The sequence below is a fragment of the Trachypithecus francoisi genome, unplaced genomic scaffold, assembly GCF_009764315.1.
Source record: "Trachypithecus francoisi isolate TF-2019V2 unplaced genomic scaffold, Tfra_2.0 Lachesis_group13, whole genome shotgun sequence".
NCBI classification, from domain to species: domain Eukaryota; kingdom Metazoa; phylum Chordata; class Mammalia; order Primates; family Cercopithecidae; genus Trachypithecus; species Trachypithecus francoisi.
In genome coordinates, this window is record NW_022681458.1 from 85,561,487 (window position 1) to 85,581,496 (window position 20,010).

The 20,010-nt window shown below is 40.1% G+C and overlaps 1 protein-coding gene across 1 annotated transcript in view; it reads right to left on the bottom strand.

Moving 5' to 3' along the window:
• Positions 1–17,569, bottom strand: part of GALNT5 (polypeptide N-acetylgalactosaminyltransferase 5) — a 60,846-nt gene extending 43,277 nt beyond the window's left edge. The window contains exon 1 of the mRNA XM_033231436.1: positions 15,590–17,569. Within this exon, the coding sequence (XP_033087327.1) occupies positions 15,590–17,043 (1,454 nt within the window). The 5' untranslated portion in view covers positions 17,044–17,569. The remainder of the gene's footprint in view (positions 1–15,589) is intronic.
• Between the last annotated feature and the right edge of the window lie 2,441 nt (positions 17,570–20,010).

Below are 20,010 nucleotides of genomic sequence, written 5' to 3' on the forward strand. Positions count from 1 at the left end.
ACCACTGCTCAATGAAATAAAAGAGGACACAAATAAATGCAAGAACATTTCATGCTCATGGATAGGAAGGATCAAAATAGTGAAAATGGCCATACTGCCCAAGGTAATTTATAGATTCAATGCCATCCCCATCAAGCAACCTATGACTTTCTTCACAGAATTGGAAAAAACTCCTTTAAAGTCCATATGGAACCAAAAAAGAGCCCACATTGCCAAGACACTCCTAAGCAAAAAGAATAAAGCTAGAGGCATTACGCTACCTCTCTTCAAACTATACTACAAGGCCACAGTAACTGAAACAGCATGGAACTGGTACCAAAACAGATACATAGACCAATGGAAAAGAACAGAGGCCTCAGGAATAACACCATACGTCTACAACCATCTGATCTTCAATAAACCTGACAAAAACAAGAAATGGGGAAAGAATTCCCTATTTAATAAATGGTGCTGGGAAAACTGGCGAGCCATATGTAGAAAGCTGAAACTGGATCCCTTCCTTACACCTTATACAAAAATTAATTCAAGATGGATTAAAGACTTAAATGTTAGACCTAAAACCATAAAAACCCTAGAAGAAAACCTAGGCAATACCATTCAGGACATAGGCATGGGCAAGGACTTAATGACTAAAACACAAAAGCAACGGCAACAAAGTCAAAATAGACAAATGGGATATAATTAAACTAAAGAGCTTCTGCCTGGCAAAAGAAACAACCATCAGAGTGAACATGCAACTTACAGAATGGGAGAAAATTTTTGCAATCTACTCATCTGACAAAGGACTCATATCCAGAATCTTCAAATAACTCAAACAAACTTACAAGAAAAAAAAAAACCCCATCAAAAAGTGGGCAAAGGATATGAACAGACATTTCTCCAAGGAAGATGTTTATGCAGCCAACAGACACATGAAAAAATATTCATCATCACTGGTCATCAGAGAAATGGAAATCAAAACCACAAGAGATACCATCTCACGCCAGTTAGAATGATGATCATTAAAAAGTCAGGAAACAACAGATGCTGGAGAGGATGTGGACAAATAGGAATGCTTTTACATTGTTGGTGGGAGTGTAAATTAGTTCAACCAGTGTGGAAGACAGTGTGGCAAGTCCTCAAGGATCTAGAACTAGAAATACCATTTGACCCAGCGATCCCATTACCAGCTATATACCCAAAGGATTATAAATCATGCTACTATAAAGACACATGCACATGTATGTTTATTGCGGCACTATTAACGATAGTAAAGACTGGAACCAACCCAAATGTCCATCAATGATAGACTGGATTAAGAAAATGTGGCACATATACACCATGGAATACTATACAGCCTTAAAAAAAGGATGAGTTCATGTCCTTTGCAGGGACATGGATGAAGCTGGAAACCATCATTCTCAGCAAACTATCGCAAGGACAAAAATCCAAACACTACATGTTCTCATTCATAGGTAGGAATTGAACAATGAGAACACTTGGACACAGGGCGGGGAACACACACTGCGGCCTGTTGTGGGGTGGGGGGCTGGAGTAGGGATAGCATTAGGAGAAACACCTAATGTAAATGACGAGTTGAGGGGTGCAGCAAACCAACATAAACCTGCACATTGGACACATGTACCCTACAACTTAAAGTACAAAAAAAAATTACAAAAAATTACCCGGGAATGGTGGCAGGCACCTGTAATCCCAGCTACCTGGGAGGCTAAGGCAGGAGAATTGCTTGAAGCCGGGGGGCAGAGGGTGCAGTGAGCTGAGATCGTGCCATTGCACTGCAGCCTTGGCAACAAGAGTGAAATTCTGTCTCAAAAACAAAAACAAAACAAACAAACAAACAAAAAGCAAGAAATATGATGTTTTCAAATAAAAATTTAAAATGGTTTCTCTACCCCTCAACAAAAGGTAGATTTATTTTGAATTTACAGAATTGTTAGTCATGCTGTTTTTTTTTTCCCCCCTAAATTTGAAGCTTCTTTGTAGTTTTAGGAATTTGCACATTGAAGTCCATGAAAGTGTTAATTGGTGGTACCAAATTATGAACTATTGTATTGAAACTCAATTTTAGAAAAGAAAGATAATCAGAGAAAAAAGAAGGAAGAATATAAATTGAGGAGCTTCCAAGAAGTACATAAAAAATTGGTCTATTTGGTTGCATGATTACGAACAATTCCAACAATTAAAGGACAATTTTTGGAACTGGACAAACTTTAAACTCTGAAATGTTTTTCATAAGGCAAAAGAGGAAACATCTCCAAAATAAGATTCTAATTCTCAGAATCTCTTGTGGTGAACATTAAAGACCATAGTGATGAGACTAAAGTTTCCCAACGAGAGATTGGTGGGGCGAGAGCACAATGAACTACAAAGTAAAAGGTAAATGAACAATGAAACACCATCTCATACCACTTAGAACAGCAGTTGTTAAAAAGTCAGAAAACAACGGTTGCTGGCAAGGCTATGAAGAAAAGAGAATGCTTATACACTTCCATACTGTTGGTAGGAATGTAGTTCCTACCAATTACTTTATGCACTGTACAAGGCAGTTTGGAGATACCTCAAAGAAGTTAACATAGAACTACCATTTGAGCAAGCAATCTAATTACTAGGTATATATCCAAATGAAAAAAGTTGTTCTACCAAAACAATTCAGCACTATTCACAATAGCAAAGACATGCAATCAACCTAGGTGCCCCCAATGGTGGATTGGATAAAGAAAATATGATACATATATACCATGGAATCCTATGAAGCCATAAAAAAGAATAAAATCATTTCCTTAGCAGAAATATGAATGCAGCTGGAGGACATTATCCTTAGCAAATTAACAGAGGACTAGAAAACCAAATATCATATGTTCTCACTTGTAAGTGGGAGCTAAGCATTGGGTACTCATAGACATAAAGATGGCAACGATAGGCACTGGGGACTACTAGAGAGGGTAAGGAAGGAGGGGCAAAGGTTGAAAAACTGATTGTTGGGTACTATGCTCAGTACCTGGGTGACAGAATCATTTGTAATCCTAAACCTCAGCAGAATGCAATATACCCATGTAACAAACCTGCACATGCACTCCCTGAATCTAAAATGTTGAAATTATTTAAAAAAGGAGTAAAACGTAAATGAGGGAAAGGATAGTATTTTACAGACAATTTTGGGAGAAAACCTAGAAAAGAAAGAAATAGGAGGGTACATAGGTGGGATACAAGGAAAATTTGTCAACCCTGTTCTCCCTTCCTCTCTTGAGTAGAAATGGACAGAATCATTTTTATGAGCATCAGAGAAGGTACAGATAGAACTAAGAGTTGAAAAAAATATCAGTAATTGATAGGATTATCAATGAAGCAAGGTCTCCTTATGTTAACCCACCTTACAGTGGCAGTTGATGCAATTAACAAGTCTAGCTTCTTTTGGCCACTCTCCATTTTTTAATTTTTTGTCCCATGAGACACTACACTCTCCTAGTTTTCACCCATCACTCACTGGCTTTTCACCTTCAGTTTCCTTCTCAGCTTTCCTTTCCTCTTAAGAAACACAAGATTCTCAGAGCTGGGTCTGGGGCTTTGTTTTCTTCTATGTATGATATGACTGTATGAGCCCATTGTGCCCACAGTTTTAAGTGTGATAATATCTTCCTAGTTTATATCCAGGTCAGCTTTCCCATCAGAACTGCAGACTTACCTTACATCCAAACAACTTTTGAACATCTCCTCTGCATGTCTCACAGGCATCTCACTCATAATGTGTCTGAAATAGAAACCTTGACTTCACCCCACTCAACCCAACTAGCTCCTTTGCATTTCCCTCATAATGGCATCACCGTCCACCTTGCTGCAGAAATATGGATTCTCGTCTAGAATTCAACCTCTTCCTGACCATAAATATAATCAATCCATCAACTTCTATTCTGTGTATTGCCAACAAATATCTCAACTCTAACATCTTTATACCTCCACAGTTGCCTCCCTTGGCTCTTGAGCATCCATTCCCTTTCTCCAGGATTATTGCTGGAGTCCTGTAATGGGACACTACTTCCATGGTTTGTCAGATCAACACCACTCTCCTGTCTAAAATCCTCAGTCAATTTCTATGGGACAAAGTGAAAAGGAAAAAAAAAAAATCCACATTCTTTAGTTTATAGGACCCCTGCTCACCTTTCCAACTGCCTGTCATTCCACTCTCCCTTCACACACTCCACCTTGGCCTTCTTTCAGTTCCTTGAAGAATGCTCCAGCTTTTGTTATTTGCTTAACTTCTAGCATTTTTGCTACCCTTCCCATATCTTCGTGGCTGGCTGCTTCTGTTCATTTAGTTCCTATATTAAATATTCCCTTCACAGAGATGCCGTCTCTGACTACCCTCTCAAAATTTAGGTATTCTTTTATTATTCCCTATTGCAGTCACTTGTGTTTCTGTCATAGCATTCATTTATCAATCTTATTTCCTTATCTTCTGCATCCAAAATTTTCTGAGGGCGGGACAAATCTGCCTTGCTTACTGCAGTACCACAAGCTTCCAGCACAATTACACAATAAATATTTGATAAATATGTATTGAATGCATGAATGGATGGATGGAGATGAGATGGAGCTTAAATTTAAAGCAAAATAGTGGAAGAAATATTTCCCTTTGAGATAGAAAGTACAAAAAGGGGGTAATGTATACAAATATATTTATGCACATGGGATGAGAAGTAGAAAATAGTCGTAGCTCATACTGGAGGAAAGGTTATCTGTTAATGTAATAAGCTAGGGGCTTGAGGAGAATGGGGAATATTTTGGACAGATACTATGGGCAATGGGAGAGAATACTAGCCAGCTAGCTAGGATTTCAGATGGGCAGTGAGCGCTTTTCTGAAACTGGAAATACCAAAATTTTATGAAATTTCAATATATGATTTGCTCCACCAGTGCCTGCCAGCCTGAGTGTAAGAAGAGATAAAGCAAATTGCTGGATTAATATGAGTCTAAGGGACATCAAAGCACATGAGGTAGAAAGAGAATGGGTAGTGAGGTTTGAGGGGACTGTGTAAGGTGGTTGAATATTCCGGGATGAGCTCTGAGTCAGGGAAAGAGGAAGTAAAGCTAAGAGAAGTATAATAGCCTGAGTGAAAGGGAGGGTACAGAAGAAAACAGCTAGAGCCTATGACTTCCTCATCTCTGATTTTAGAATATAAATTAATGAGAAATGCATATTTCACACTTAAATTTTTTTAACGGTATTTGGTGCTGAAAAAAATCTAATCAATTCTAAATAGAAAGGGTCAATTACACAAATTCTGCATAAATCAACAAGCCCAGCTGTGAAGTCCTGAGAGTTGCTTTATGGTTAAAATTTGGTTGATCTTAGAAACATCCAGTGACAAAAGAAATTGTATGAGAAGGAGTTAACTAAGCAGGCTCATGCAAATGACTCTTCCTATATTTTAAATTAGTAGAGTTTTTGTCTTTTTTAGAAGGAAGTTCTAAAAAGTGCTAGACAGTCTGAAATTGGAGGTAAGAAAAACTCTCAGAAATTTGAGAGATTTGGGGAAGGCACCTCTAATCACCAAATATCTAATCCTCCATTCCCCCAATGTGTCATAGTGCCTTAATTTCACCATTTGTACCCTACATGAGTAGATCATGAGAGATTGCACTAGATGCTAATATCCCAACAAATAAGTAGCACCTCTGCCAATTGTTGACAAATATATATCTTAGATGTGTTTAAAGAATTACAATGAAGAAAATTCTGTGGAAGATTATATGGTACAGATCATATTAGTGCCTGGTAAAAGCAGTATTATAGGATGCCAAAGAGGGACCCAGAAAGAGATGCCAGAGATTTCCAATACAAAGTTTCAGGGTGTGCCTTGCTTTGGGGTCACTGACATGTCAAGGCACTCTAACATTTACAGAGGCCTGTTCTCCTGCATTACTAAACAGATTAAACATGCTTCCGGGCATCTAGAAAAACTAGTGTGCTTGTTTCATTCAAAGGAACAGTGGGAAACCCCAGCAAAGTTTTCAGCATTTTAAACTCTTACTCCAGTCTTTCATACTGGAAGAAAGGTTACTTGCTATTGTAATAGGGTAGGGTCTTGAGGAGAATGGAGAATATTCTGGACAGACACTACGTCATCTAGTTGGCATAGGTTGTAAAAACCATTTCAAGTTATCCTACACCAACTTAATTCAAGCAAGTTTCCTTTATTCCAATTTTCCCTTAATTTCTGCCTATATCGTGGGAGGAGGAATTGCTGCTAAAGTCTAATTTGATTGCCAGATATTTCTAGGTTTGTAACTTTTTTAAGGCTAGGAAATCACATTTATATTCTATATGCCTATTTATTAAACAGATTAGGTATTTAGAGTCTACTGGTCCCATGCTATACTTAAAAATTAATCTAATCTGCTTTATCTGGGGAGAATCTGTGCTTAGATTACTGTAGCCAATCCAAGTTCTAAAAACAAATGGGCCTCTAATGTGGGGAGTTTCACTATCCTACACTTAGCTGACATACTACTGTGGTGGACAGAAAGACCCTGGACTTGAGAAAGATGACGAGGGACTAAGTTTTCTGTTCATTCTAGCATTTATTGGCCCTATGGCCATGGGCAAGTGAGTTAGGCTCCTAGAACCTTAGTTTCCTCACTTTTAGGATGAAGATTACAATGCCTTCATCACAGAACGGTGATGAAGATTTGATGAGATAATGGATGTAAAAATATTTTGTAAGCTTCATGCTGAAAAACTCAGGTGAGAACCTACGATGACCCATAATGCAAATACACACATTTTGACGGAGCACACCGCCCTTTTCTGAGGCAGTCCTTTAATCTGAATCTGTCAAGTGCTCAATCATTTATCGAGAGACCCAGAAAGTGATGCATCCCACCCTCCTGCCTTCTGTGTGCTGAATGCTGAGCCACTAACCTGATTTGAATGTAGCCTATCAAATAGAGAAGGTTTTAAATCCTAAGATTGAGAGAATGATAACATTCTCTCATTTCTATGAATTTTTCATTTTATTCCGAGACAGTCAAGATGTACTATGTGGGTCAAGTCTCAGGCTTCACAGGTTTGAACAGAAGGTCAAGGAGAATATTTTCTTGACTTCTATTTGCAATTCAACTACTGCCTTGATGTGAGCCTTCAGGGGCCTTCACTCCCCAAGCGCTGGTATCTCAGGAACATCAGGAGGAGAACTGAGCACACAGCTGAAGAGCTCTGCCTGGAATTGTATTATTTTCTCCCAGACCTTAGAACTGTTGGGGCTGCTAGCCCTCTCACTGATAAGACGGTACAGCGATATAAAAATTGTACTTTCACGTTTTGTTCTTTCTAGGGTAGACTATCCGTGACATTCAGTCAAAATCACCTGGCTACTGACTCAGAAAATTTAAGTCACACTCATCACTTCTACTCCAAAGTTCTCAGCCAACTGCGGCCATGGTTGCCGTGGTAAATGTAGAGTCATCAAAGTGACAGGACTCAGGCTTAGAAATATAAGCCACCAGCATCAACATTCACCACTTCAACAATAGTCTATTTTGAGCAGGAAGCTGTCACAGTGAAATTGGGATGGCAGGGAGAAGAGGAGGAGGTGGTGTGATGTGACAGAAATAGTACTAGGTGGGGATGTTCTGTCTTTCCTGCTGTGTATGACCTTGGGCAAGTCATTTTTCTCCTGGAACCTTCTCTGTAACGTAAAGGACTAGATCAGATAACTTTCAAATCTTCACCTAGTATTAACATTCTGTGGTTTTCTATGCAACTTTAGCATTTACCTGTAAGTGCTTTCCTTTGGGTCATAAGACCCCCAAGAAAAGGCAAATTAAATTGTTATTTCTATGGTTTTAAATCCCTTAACGATTTCCCACTGGCCCTTAGAAGAGCCTGAACAAGGTCCTGAGTGATCTGGACTCTACTCTAATTTACATCCTCATTGCTCTCCTGCAACCCATGTCAGATTTCCTCAGTTTCTCAATGGATCATCCTTTTTACTGTTTTCTCCATTTCTCTGACTCTCTACTCTTTCAGGTTGCAGCTCAAACATTTCTGTCTCTCCCAGTTCAGGTTTAGCCTTTTATCTCCTTTTTCCCAATAGTCCCCTGTGTTTCTGCATCACATTTTGCTGTACATGCCTTGAAGTCTATGACCATGCTCTGATGCCATACTGCGCAGTAGCAGTCCTGAGAGATTTGTTCACTGCAGGGCTGTGTTATGGCCCAGTTTTAAAGAATCACCTTTGCTTAGTGCTGTATAGGAAATGGTTTTCTGTATTTTTTTTCTCTGATGAGGTACATGTCATGCAAACTTAACTCCCCTCATGCATCTCTTACCCATGTATAAGGAAGAGAGGTGTTTTAATTTCTGCCAAAGTCATATGACTATAAGGAAACAAAGGAAGGAGGAGCTGTCACCTGTGGAAAGAATTAAAAATTGGGAAATTTTCTTTTGAATTCCAAATTTGCTATTAGCTTGCTGGGACAGTGGATAAATCATTTATTCTTTTACAGTCTCACCCTTCTCAACTGTAAAACATATGAAAGTTAATATCTCATAGCGTTACTATGAGGATTGCTTAGAATACACACACATATGCAAACGTAAGTCTACATGCACACATATATGCATACACACACATCACTGACTGAAACAAAACTGAGCACTTCTTTTGTATGTGAAGCTGAGCAGTGGAGGGATTCCCCTTTATGCACAGGGCCTTGGCAAGTCAAGGAGAGGTGCAGGTGATGACGGTCACTACATGGGGAGAGTTGCTGGGGGTGGAGAGGGCACCAGACTGGTGCAGTGGAATTATTACTGAGTGAGGAAGAATCAGAAAACTAGAGGTTGGGTCCCAACATTGGCACTTGTGAGCTGGGAGGCCTTGGGCAAGTTACATTACCATTTGCTCTCTTTCCCCCTCTTATCTGTTAATAAAGAGATGAAACACGTTGCTAATCTGGCATGGCCACAAGGATCAGATGAAATAATATGCCTGAAGGATGAAAGGCCTCAACTGCCCGGCATGGTGCACCGCTCCTGATTGATAGGCAATGAGCAAATATCATGTGCAATGAAATGAACTGCCACTGTCTGAAATATCTGCTATTACCTGAAACCTCAGCTTCCTCTGTAAGTCTCAGTTTTTCTATAGATAAAGCCGGGATGATGATAGTATCTACCTTGAGGAATTGTTTTAAGGATTAAATGAGAAGGCAAGTTGTGAAGACCTTTGTAAACACTGTTTCCTCACATTGCTGCTTCTCACACTTGTCCATATTGTCAACATTTTAGAAGCAAGGCCAATTGAGAAGGTACATGAGTTTGGTATGATATAGCTGTTTTTCCAGGAGACTCTAAAAAGCTCCTTTCATTTCGAAAGCAAACAACAAAATACAGCTTCTAAACATTGCTATTTTCTCTGAATTTTCTGAACCTTGAGCAAAAAAGTTGTTTCTCTCTTGAGAAGCTCTGTTCTGATTGGATCAGCCAGAAAAGCCCAATAGGAAGTTATTTTCAGGGCCAAGAGTACCAGGGCAATATTACAGTAAAAGTTTGATATATTATGCTGATGGTTAAATTGGGCCTTGTGTTCAGTATATGGAAAAGTATACTTCTTTCAAATTCCTGCATTTATTAACTACTCTCTCCCAGGAGTGTTTCTAGGACTTTCACAGTATTTAGGAGGAAAAGTCAGGAATTTGCTGTAACATTTCTCAGTTTTAAAATCATTAGGCACTGTTTAGCTGTTTTCTTCTCTTTGAACTAGAGGCAGAATTGTGCTTTCCATTCTTCTCTGATCTTTGTTGTCTTTGTTACTCCCTTTGTTATAAGGAGAGTGGGATAAAGAAAAGTATTCAAAGGCCCAGGTCATTGTCCCTTGGCCGTATTTCACCTTCATTATGTTACAGTCTAGTCTGAACCTTTTAACAAGTTTTCCTTTTTATTTCCTGATCTCCTACATGACTTTTGAGTGAAATAGAGCACTGTGCCCTAACACACAAACACATGCATATCTTCACAAATGCACGCACGTGCCCACAAAAATGAACACATACACACTATTCAAAAGGTACCACTGCATTGCTTTTACCCATAGAGGTGAAAGCAGGAAGTAAATCCTTTTGAATTCATCTTGTGAGGTTTTTTTTTTCCCTGCCTCCAATTAGTTTCTCAAGGAGATCTCATAGCTTCTCCAATGAATTTTAATTAATATTCTCCAATCGCTATTAGTCACAAAAGCATGGTTCATTTCATCAATTAAGATTTGTATGCCATGTAAAAATTAAAAATTTAAATTTAATTTAACTTTAAAGTTTCTTTTTTTCTCTCAGCCTGATAAACTTAGAAGCTCAAAGTTTGGGAGGATACCTGATCACTTTATTTTCTCTCTTCTGTATCCTCCTGCTCCTCCCCTTCCTCCTACAGTAACTCATCAGTTATAGTTTCTAACCCTACTAGGATCAAAATTAGGGTTCCAGAAAGTTTTTCTTTCCCCTCAGTAATGTAGATTGGTTTGTGGCAAATGCATGGTGCTATCTTTTGCTTTTCAAATGGGCCAAAAAAAACTTTCTTTAGCTGTGTAGGAAGGAATCAAATTATTGGTTGACAGTCCTGGCTCTGGGCTAAGAGAATAAAGACCCATTTTAATTGCTTTATTGAGGGGCTTGCCAGAGTTTTGTAGGGAAAGCAAAGCATTAAATTAAGCAATTGAGTAACATTATGAGGACACAGCAGTGGCAGACAAGCACGCCAGAATTCTTATTGTACTTTAAAAACTGAATGCTGGCAGCAAAAATTCCTTTGAGTCATTTTTCTCTAAATTCAGATTCAGGAAGTGCACTCTTAAAATAAGTTCATTTTTGGAGTTCCATCTTAACTATAGCTTCAGGCCAAAAGACAGACTTCTTCAAGTAGAATTGCCCTGCACAGGATCACATTTTAGCAAAACCTGTGTTTACCATATGTATGTGCATGTGTGGTGTGTATGTATGAGTATGTGCGTTGATTGTTACTGACAGAAACAAACTTCAATAATTAGGAGCAAGAACTGAAAGGATTAGCTTTTAATTAAAAAAAGATTAAATATGGAACTTTAACTGTCAAAAAAGCATTTTATTTCAAGCAAATTTTATAGGCAAAATTTCTAGGCAACAATGAAGTTGTATTTTACATGCTGACATAAAACATTCTTGTAAATAAAATAGGCTTTCCTCTCTTGAAAGCCAAAACATTAAAATTAAGAACAAAAACAATAACAAAAATATAAAATAAGGAATAAACACAAATTCATGAATAGATCATAGTGTTAAACAGAATGTATTTGCCTTAAATCAGATTTTAATATATTCCATATATTCATAATGAAAAATTAAGAAGTCATTAATAATTTATAAATAGACTTGTTGCAGGTTTCATTTGAATTGCTACCTTTTGATTATTTTTAAGGTAGTATCAGTGTTCAAAAATCATTTCAGAGAAACAAATTCAGAGAAACAAATTTTAAATTCATACCGTGTAAACCTGTTGTTTCTGAATGCACAGCACTGTGATCAGTGCTAAAGGAGTACGAAATAAAGCTAAAGACACAGTTTCCTTCAGAAGCTTATAATTTCACTAAGGAGACAAAACAGACACAGTAAAGAGTGTTTCAGTAACTAGGATGTCTGTGTACACTAAGAATAATTGCAATTTAGAGGTCACAGCCACCTCATGGTCCAGGTGGAGGGAAGCCACAGTTGAATTTTGAGTACTGTTGGATTAGAATGTGTGCAAGAGAATGGTGAGGATGGAGGGAGGCTGTGGGAAGGGACCAGTGAATGAAAACCTCAGTGGATGGTTACAACCATAACGGGTGGAGAAGAGCAAAGAGATTAGCTTTTCTCTTTTTTTTTTTTTGAGATGGAGTCTCGCTCTGTCACCCAGGCTGGAGTTCAGTGGCCGGATCTCAGCTCACTGCAAGCTCCACCTCCCGGGTTCCCGCCATTCTCCTGCCTCAGCCTCCCGAGTAGCTGGGACTACAGGCGCCCGCCACCTTGCCCGGCTAGTTTTTTGTATTTTTTAGTAGAGACGGGGTTTCACCGTGTTAGCCAGGATGGTCTCGATCTCCTGACCTCGTGATCCGCCCGTCTCAGCCTCCCAAAGTGCTGGGATTACAGGCTTTAGCCACCGCGCCTAATTAGCTTTTCTCATGCTGAGGGCCCAGCTTGGAGAAAATGTCATGTGCGGGGTGCTATTGCTATACCACAAAGGGGAGAAACATGGGCAGACAGAAAAGGACAGTGTGAGAAACCCTGAGAACAGAAAGGAGTTCTTGTGCTTTAGAAAAGAGGTGTGAAATTGCATCTTAACATTTTAGCAGTGGTCCTTTGGGACTCAAGAGAAAAAGGAGGAAAGAGCAGGTTTGGAAAAGAGAATCTGATTTTAGAACTAGAGTAAGAGAAGTTGTCCTGGAAAATCCCTGCCTGTCTCCTCTGCTTTTGTTGTTGTCGTTGTTTTCTGCGACAAGGTCTTATTCTGTCACCTAGGCTATTGTGCAGTGGCACAATCTTGGTTCACTGCAACCTCGACCTCTCAGGCTCAAGTGATCCTCCCTCCTCAGCCTCCTGAGTGGCTGAGACTACAGGCATGCACCACCACCCTTGGGTAATTTTTAAATTTTTTGTAGTGATGAGGTCTCACTATATTGCCCAGGCTGATCTCAAACTCCTGGGCTCAAGGAATTCTCCAATCGTGGCCTCCCAAAGTGCTGAGATTACAGGTGTGAGCCACTATGCCTGTCCTCTACTTCTTAATGGTAACTTCACCCTAGCACATCAGCTAATTCATCTTTAAATGATGTTAACTACTGACTAGTTATTATCTTCACTGGGGGAAGTTGAATTTAAATGATTATACCAAATCTGTGTGTGTGTTTTTTGTTGTTGTTGTTTTTTACATTTTTTGGTGCATTCTGTATTCAATGAGCAGTAGTGATATGCCAGTTATGTGTTAATTCATCTATAACAGTGGATTTTGGGGAAATGAATAGGTCAATAAGGAAGATATTCTCCAAAACTCTCAAATTTTAAAGGTTGCAGTAGGATGCTACTTCAGCTAATTTTAAGGTAGCCCTCTTGTGTTCTTATAGTTGTTTCTGTCTCTCTTTCACACACACATACTCATTTTCTTATTCTGTTTTATAACAATTTCCCCTTATGCTGACTCTGAAAACTTATTATCTTAAAAAATCTTGTTGCGTGCGTTCCTGTAAGCAGCTACCTCAAACACATTTTGAGCAAGGCTGAAAATAAATAAATCCAAAGTGAAAAAAGAAAAAAAAAAAAAAACACTCCAAATCTTGCCAACCTGATGAATCAAATGTTTTTTGATCGTATTTTCTTTAACCGTTATCTGCATGAATACATAATTTACACATATTTATAGTCAGGGTGTTTGGATAAAAGAACAACAAATGATTTATCCTCTTTCAAAGAAGAGGGCTACAAAAGGACTGAAAAATACTTTGGGAGGCCCCAGGTCCAGGATCCCTGGTGGTAGACTCCTGAGTGGAGCGTAGCATCCGCCAGGCAGCTTGAGAACACGCCTATATTTAGCCAAGGTGGGTTATGTGATAAGAGGGAGGAGGCCTGGCCACATGCTCTCTGACTCATCCTTTCAAGCACACGTGTCAGTTTTTCTTACAGTTGGGACAACCTCCTTCAGAAGACAGAGGACAGAGCCTGACTGTAACTTTTCTGGGCTGCAATGCTCACCTTCTACAGACCAAAGTATAGAAACTAGAAAGCACTGGGAGCCACTGAGCCTTCAGTGAGCCACACTGGTGATAACATTGTTATTACTTGCTTTGGGCACCCCCACCCCGCCCCATATGTGCCTTTTCTCTGGTCTGGAACTGGAGCTTGTGCTTCTGTGCAGTGTCTAATTCCTCCCCAGACTCCCTAGTAGCCTGCTGGGTCAATAAGGGCATGTTAAAATGAAACTGCTTTAACAGCTACTTCATTTCCCTGCACTTTCTGTTCACAGCTAGCATGTGTAATCCTGTGATACACAGGACTTTAGATTATAGCTGGGCCAACATAATTTTTAGGATCCTTTTTGAGGGGAGATTGGCAAGAGATGGAGAAGAATGCAGAATAATTTTGAGCATGAATTTTAATCATTTATCTACAATGACTAGCTTTGTGACCACAGGCAATCTAGCATCCCAAGGCCTCAGTTTCCTCATCTTTGAGTATGTCTGTGTCCTCCTCAAGGCTGTGATTATCACCAGGGTGAGAAGTGCGAATGGCACAGTGCTTGACCTAAGCAGTGCATGGCTGATAGCCATTTGCTGATGGCTAAGAGATGGAAAATGACCTGGTTGTAGCCGAGGTCACAATGAAGAGACTCTTCTTTCTAATATGGATAAAGCTTCCCCTGTATCTGTCTTCCTCCTAGTAACGCTGACTAAAATGTAATGCTGACTACCTAGATCACAAAGAAGAATTTTCTACAGAAGCCACAAGGCCATTGTTTACATGCCACATGTGCTAAGTCTCAATCTTGACATTCCCCAATCCAACTTCCTGGCAAATATTGTTTGACTCAGGGAACTGAGTTAACAGATATTGAAATACGGCTATTGAGTACCTTCACTTATCAGTGGGCCAAGAAAAAAAATGCCAGGAACCTAATTATATTTGAATCAGATTAAGTATCTATGCTTTGATCTACGTCTGGTGATATGGGAATTTAACTTTTCTGAAGTTCCTGAAGGTCCACTGGGCAGCTTTAGAACTGCATTACTTTGAGAAAGTGTTGTAATTTCTGAGCACCCTTGCCAGCTTGTTAATTTGAACCATAATGCCAGCCTCCTCCTTTCCAGGGCTCATATGGAGTTCATCTATGTGTATGCAGGATCTTTGTAAATAGTGAATGTCTACAAATAGAAGTGATTATTATCATGCTTTTTATACCTCCTGTAGGTGTTTGCTGGTATGGACTGATTGACTTTTTCCAACATTATTATTCCTATGTAACTGATCTCCTGAAATGTCTACCATCTTCATCTATAAAAGACATTAAATTTTAGGGAGTAAAGTCACTTCTCTTGCTATCCTGGTTATCATTACTCATGATTAGGCAGAATTCTGCTGGCTGAGATATGATTCCAGGGAGGCCTAGAAGAGTCCTTCTGTGTGCTTCTTTCCCAAATATATTCCTGACAAACTTGCTAATAATGAAAAGCTCCAAAATTGGGAATTCACTTCATTGTCACTATTCTAATGGAATTACACTTTAAGCTCTACCATTTATATATACGTTATTATGAACTGAGTTCATCTAATCATTTTAATAGGTTTTCAACAGAGAGAAGGAAATTGAACATGAGCTAATGGTGGGGACCAAAGTCTCAGAGAATGAGAACTCTGCAACTGCTGATATGAGAATTTTTCTCTGTGTAGTTGGTGAAATATTTGAATGATATCCAATGATTAATGTTTCTTTAATTCTCTAGGTGACCAAAAACCACACGGAATTATCTAGCAATAAATCCTCTCTATATAAGAACCAAAGCACTTGGGGTTGAGGAAAGAGAAGATAAATAGGTCTTACCCAGCTGGTCTGGTGTCTTCAATGGCTCTATCCACTGGGATCAAATCGCTAAGGTAGACATTGAAGTTCCCTTCTTTCCATCTTCTTTCTGCCTCCTTCTCCTTTCCATGGGGGACAACTACAGGACGCCCAAACTGCCCTGGAGCTTTGGGGTCCCTTGGAGAAAATGTCACATCAATTCTTAACACCTGGTGCATTCCACTGTCTTCAGGTAAAAGGGCTTTTGTATGACTCTGGTTGTATTCTGTAGAGGGGGCTTTGGCAGTTATGTTGATTTTTGCTGGCTCTAGCCCTCCAGCTAAGGCATGGTTAGTTTGGGACAGTGGTACTCTATGTGGAGCAAGTGAAGAGAAAGACATTTCACTTCTATTCCTGGAAATGTGTTTACCTTGGCTTTTACCCAATACTTTAGGAAATATAGTTTTGGTTTTAGAATTGGAGACCTCCTTGGGGTCTGCCTTTTGCTCTTCTTCTTTGGTTATAACCACAACACGGCTTTCAGAGAAATTGAGTTTCTTCCCATGAACCCCTCTAGCTCCATCATCCTTTGACAAACTTCCCAAAGGTGTCTCATTAATAGATTGCTTCCTTAAGCGATTTGAATTGACAATGAACTTAAGAAAAGGAAGACTTGTATTGGCCTTGTGTTTATTTGCATTGACTTCTTTGCTCTGAGACTTAGTTTTGTTTAAGGACATGGCTTCCCCAGACTTCGGCTCTGCTGTGCTGGCAGGGTGTGCCCTCTCTTTTGCTACTGCCTGTGATCGCTTCTTTGGTCTGTCAGTACTAAGACTGATGGTCACATTCAAGTCCCTTTCAGCTGCTAGTTTTGATGTGTCACTGCTGTGACTGTGACTCTTCAGGGGCTCCTGTTTTAAACTGACACGTCCCATGTGTGCTGATATTTTGACTAATGGAGTTCCTTTTGCTGCTGTGAATGAGGTTTTTGGAGCCCCCTGAGCTGTCATTTGCTTTGGTGTCCCCTGGTGAGAGGAGGCTTCAGGGTTGGTGCCTCTCCCTTCTGTCTTCTGCTTGTTAGGAGGCACAGGGAGGGTCTGCAGATGTGCAGGATGCCACAACGGTACAACCTTGCCCCTTCCCAGGGCATTCTGCGTTTTTCTTTCCCTCTGGGTTTGGTCCAAGTCCACTTCAACCTTGAGTACACTCTTCTCAGTTTTTCTAAAGTTCTCTTTGCCCCGTGCCTCTTTCCCATGTCCCCTTAGGGGAGGTTTCATCTCTTTTATGCTGCTGTAAAAAATTTTCACTTGGTCTGGCTGGACTCTGAATCCTATCCGCTCCCTCCTCACAATGTCTTCCTTGATGACCCGAGTGTTGATCTCATTGAATGAGAGGCGGAGAGCTGCCATGTCAAAGAGCAGCCAGATGACAGAAGCTACAAAGATAAATGCCAAGACTCGCCCACTTCCTCGGAAAAACTTTCGGATCCTGTTCATGGTACAAAGCTTTCCCTAGCAGCCTGCCCTCCCTTAGTCTGCTTACCTTGAGTGGAGAGGGAGCTGAAGTAGCAGCAGCAGCAGCAGCAGCAGAGTTGCCAGAAAGTGACCCCCTCCCCTGAACACAGCAGGAAGCAGCAGTCCAAGGGGAAAGCTCAGCTCCTACCGCTTGTCAGTCTCTGCCTGCGTGGCATTTCATAGCAGAGCATCTGTGCCTGCTTGGCTGGCCCTAGCTAAGTTCTGGTAAACACTGGCCTTAGGTTACTCCAGGAAAAGTTGATTCCAGTCACCGAACAGTTCAACATATTACTTGTCTTGTCTCCGGGAGCCCATGTCCACCTTCCTACAAGCCCAAGAAAAGGTGGGGGCCAGATTGAGGCTGCTGTTTCTCTCCTCCCCGTTCTCCGTCTGCACGCTGTAACTCAACACCACTTCTCATAAGGAAAACATTTCATGCCATTACCCAGAAAACTTCATTCAGCTCTCACCTTCTGTGTTATGTGAGAGCGTGTGTGTTTTAAGGGCAATTAAAGAGAAAAAAAAGCTATCTAACTTGGAGGGCATGTGTTCCTGGTTTGTAACCCCACCTACCCCACTCCTGCTCATTAACCCTGTTGTACCCAGGTGCCAATGCTCTGCCTGAGGAATTTATCACTGAAGTTAATATTTCAGCTTTAAGACATAACAGCTTAAAGAAGGGGCCCAGTATATCCTCACTTCCAGAGATGTATATGTTTAGTTATTTAGACCATTCCTTCAGGGGGTTTCAATGTATTTCTTTATAAGCCAACTATTTTTTTTTTCACTAATCCATCTGTTTTTATTATTACATTCAATTAAGAATAAACTTAATTTGTCATATTGCTATAAAAGTTTCTGAACACTTTGTTATGGCCTGAATATTTATGTTCACCCCAAATTCATACGTTGAAACCTAGTCATAAATGTGATAGTATTAGGGGGTAGGGCTTCTGAAGATGATTTGATTATAAGGATAGAGCCCTCATGAATGGAATCAGCACCCTTACAAAAGAGGCCCTATGGCCTTGCCATTCCACAACGTGAGGACATAATGAGAAGGTGCCATCTATGAACCAGGAAATGGGCCTTCACCACTCAACAAATCTGCTGGTGGCTTGATTTCTGACTTCCCAGTCTCCAGAATGTGAGAAATGAATTTCTGTTGTTTATGAGTCACTTAGTCTGCGTTATTTTTCTAGAGTAACCTGAACACACTTACTCTCAGTTTCAGTACTTATCTCGTCGTGAGCCAGCTAGAAAGAGTTTGAGCCACACCAGGACTTGGACCAGATTTTGAGTGATGCTGGTTGTCTGGTAGGATAGTGGCTCCCCCACAGGCTTTTCATTAGAACCACTTGGAAGAAGATTCCCCCAAACTCAGATCAATTGATGAGAGAGGAGACGGAGATGACAGTTGGGTTGATATTTTTTTTGTGTGTGTATATATATATATGATATATTTTTTTTGTGTGTATATATATATATATATATATAGATAGATAGATATATATATATTTTTTAACAGAACTTCCCAGGTCTTTCAAATGTGCAGCTAAAGTTGAGAAACACTGGTCTAGAAAAAAAGTCTCTTTTTTTTTTTTTTTTTTTTGTTTTTGAACATTGCCCATGAGACGTTTAATTTTAGGTGTCTACTTGACTGGGCTAAGGAATACCCAGAGAACCAGTAAAGCATTATTTTTAGGTATATCTGTGATTGGTATTTCCAGAAGAGATTGGTATTTGACTCAGTGCACTGAGCACGCAGGAGATGCCCTCACCCAATGTGGGCAGGCACCACTAATTGGTTGAGGGCCCAGATAGAATAAAAGGCAGGGGAAAGGTGGATTCTTTCTCTCTTAATGAGATGGGACATCTTTCTTTTCTGCCTTTGGACAGGAACTTTAGGTTCTCTGGCTTTGGCCTCTGGGGCTTGCACCAGTCTGCCCCCACAACTCCTACATCCTCCTCTAGGTTCTCAGGCCTTTGGCTTCAGACTGAGAGTGATGTTATTGGCTTCCTTGGTTCACAGGCCTTTGGACTCGGAATCTGCCATGTTACTGGCTTTTCTGGTTCTCCAGCTTGCAGGTGGCCTGGCCTGAGGTTTCTCAGCCTCCATAACCATGTGAGTCCATTCCTCTAATAAGCTGCTGCTCATTTATCCATCTCTATGAATCCTATTGGTTCTGTTTCTCCAAAAAATCCTGGCCAATACAGTCTACAACTTGTGTAACATTCCTTCCCTGACAAATAAAGTACAGTCTAATAAAAACTATGCATTTCATAACAACCAAATCAACATGTACATTTTGACATTGCCAAATAGAGTCCATTTGACTCTATGGACATTGTCCATAGAGTTTGAGAAGCACTGCTCAAGACCACTGTCCATCTCTCCGAGGAACTCTGAGTGATTTGTAGACAATGCTGCCATTCATTACTCTAGTGTGGGGAGGGTCTAGCTTCCATGCTTTGAGGTAAACTTAGGTTTCCAGTGACTTGAGAGGGGAAGGAGAGATTTCAAATTCTTTATACATATGCATTGCTTTCTACAGCTTTTGGCCTTTGCCCCATGGGAAGAAATGCAGATAAATGCAGCTACCGTAGCATGTTTGTTGAATGTCTGATTCTCTTTTCTGTTCAGTGCCTGCGCACTTCGACTTGGAATATCCACATGGATGGCAGCATCAATGACTCAACTATTTCCTGTGTGCATCCCTGTCTCAATTTGTCCATCTTTCCAATACATATTGCTTACATTCCACAGCTCAGGCCATGTGTTGGGTGTTGAGGGACACTAAATAAAAGGATATAGTTCTTGTGCTTGAGGACCTCACAGTTTATTGATTGACACAGACAAGTAGAAACATATTATATGTTACAATATGCAATAAATAATTTGGGAGAAATAATATCCTGGATTCTATGGGACGGAGCTTAGTTTTGGGA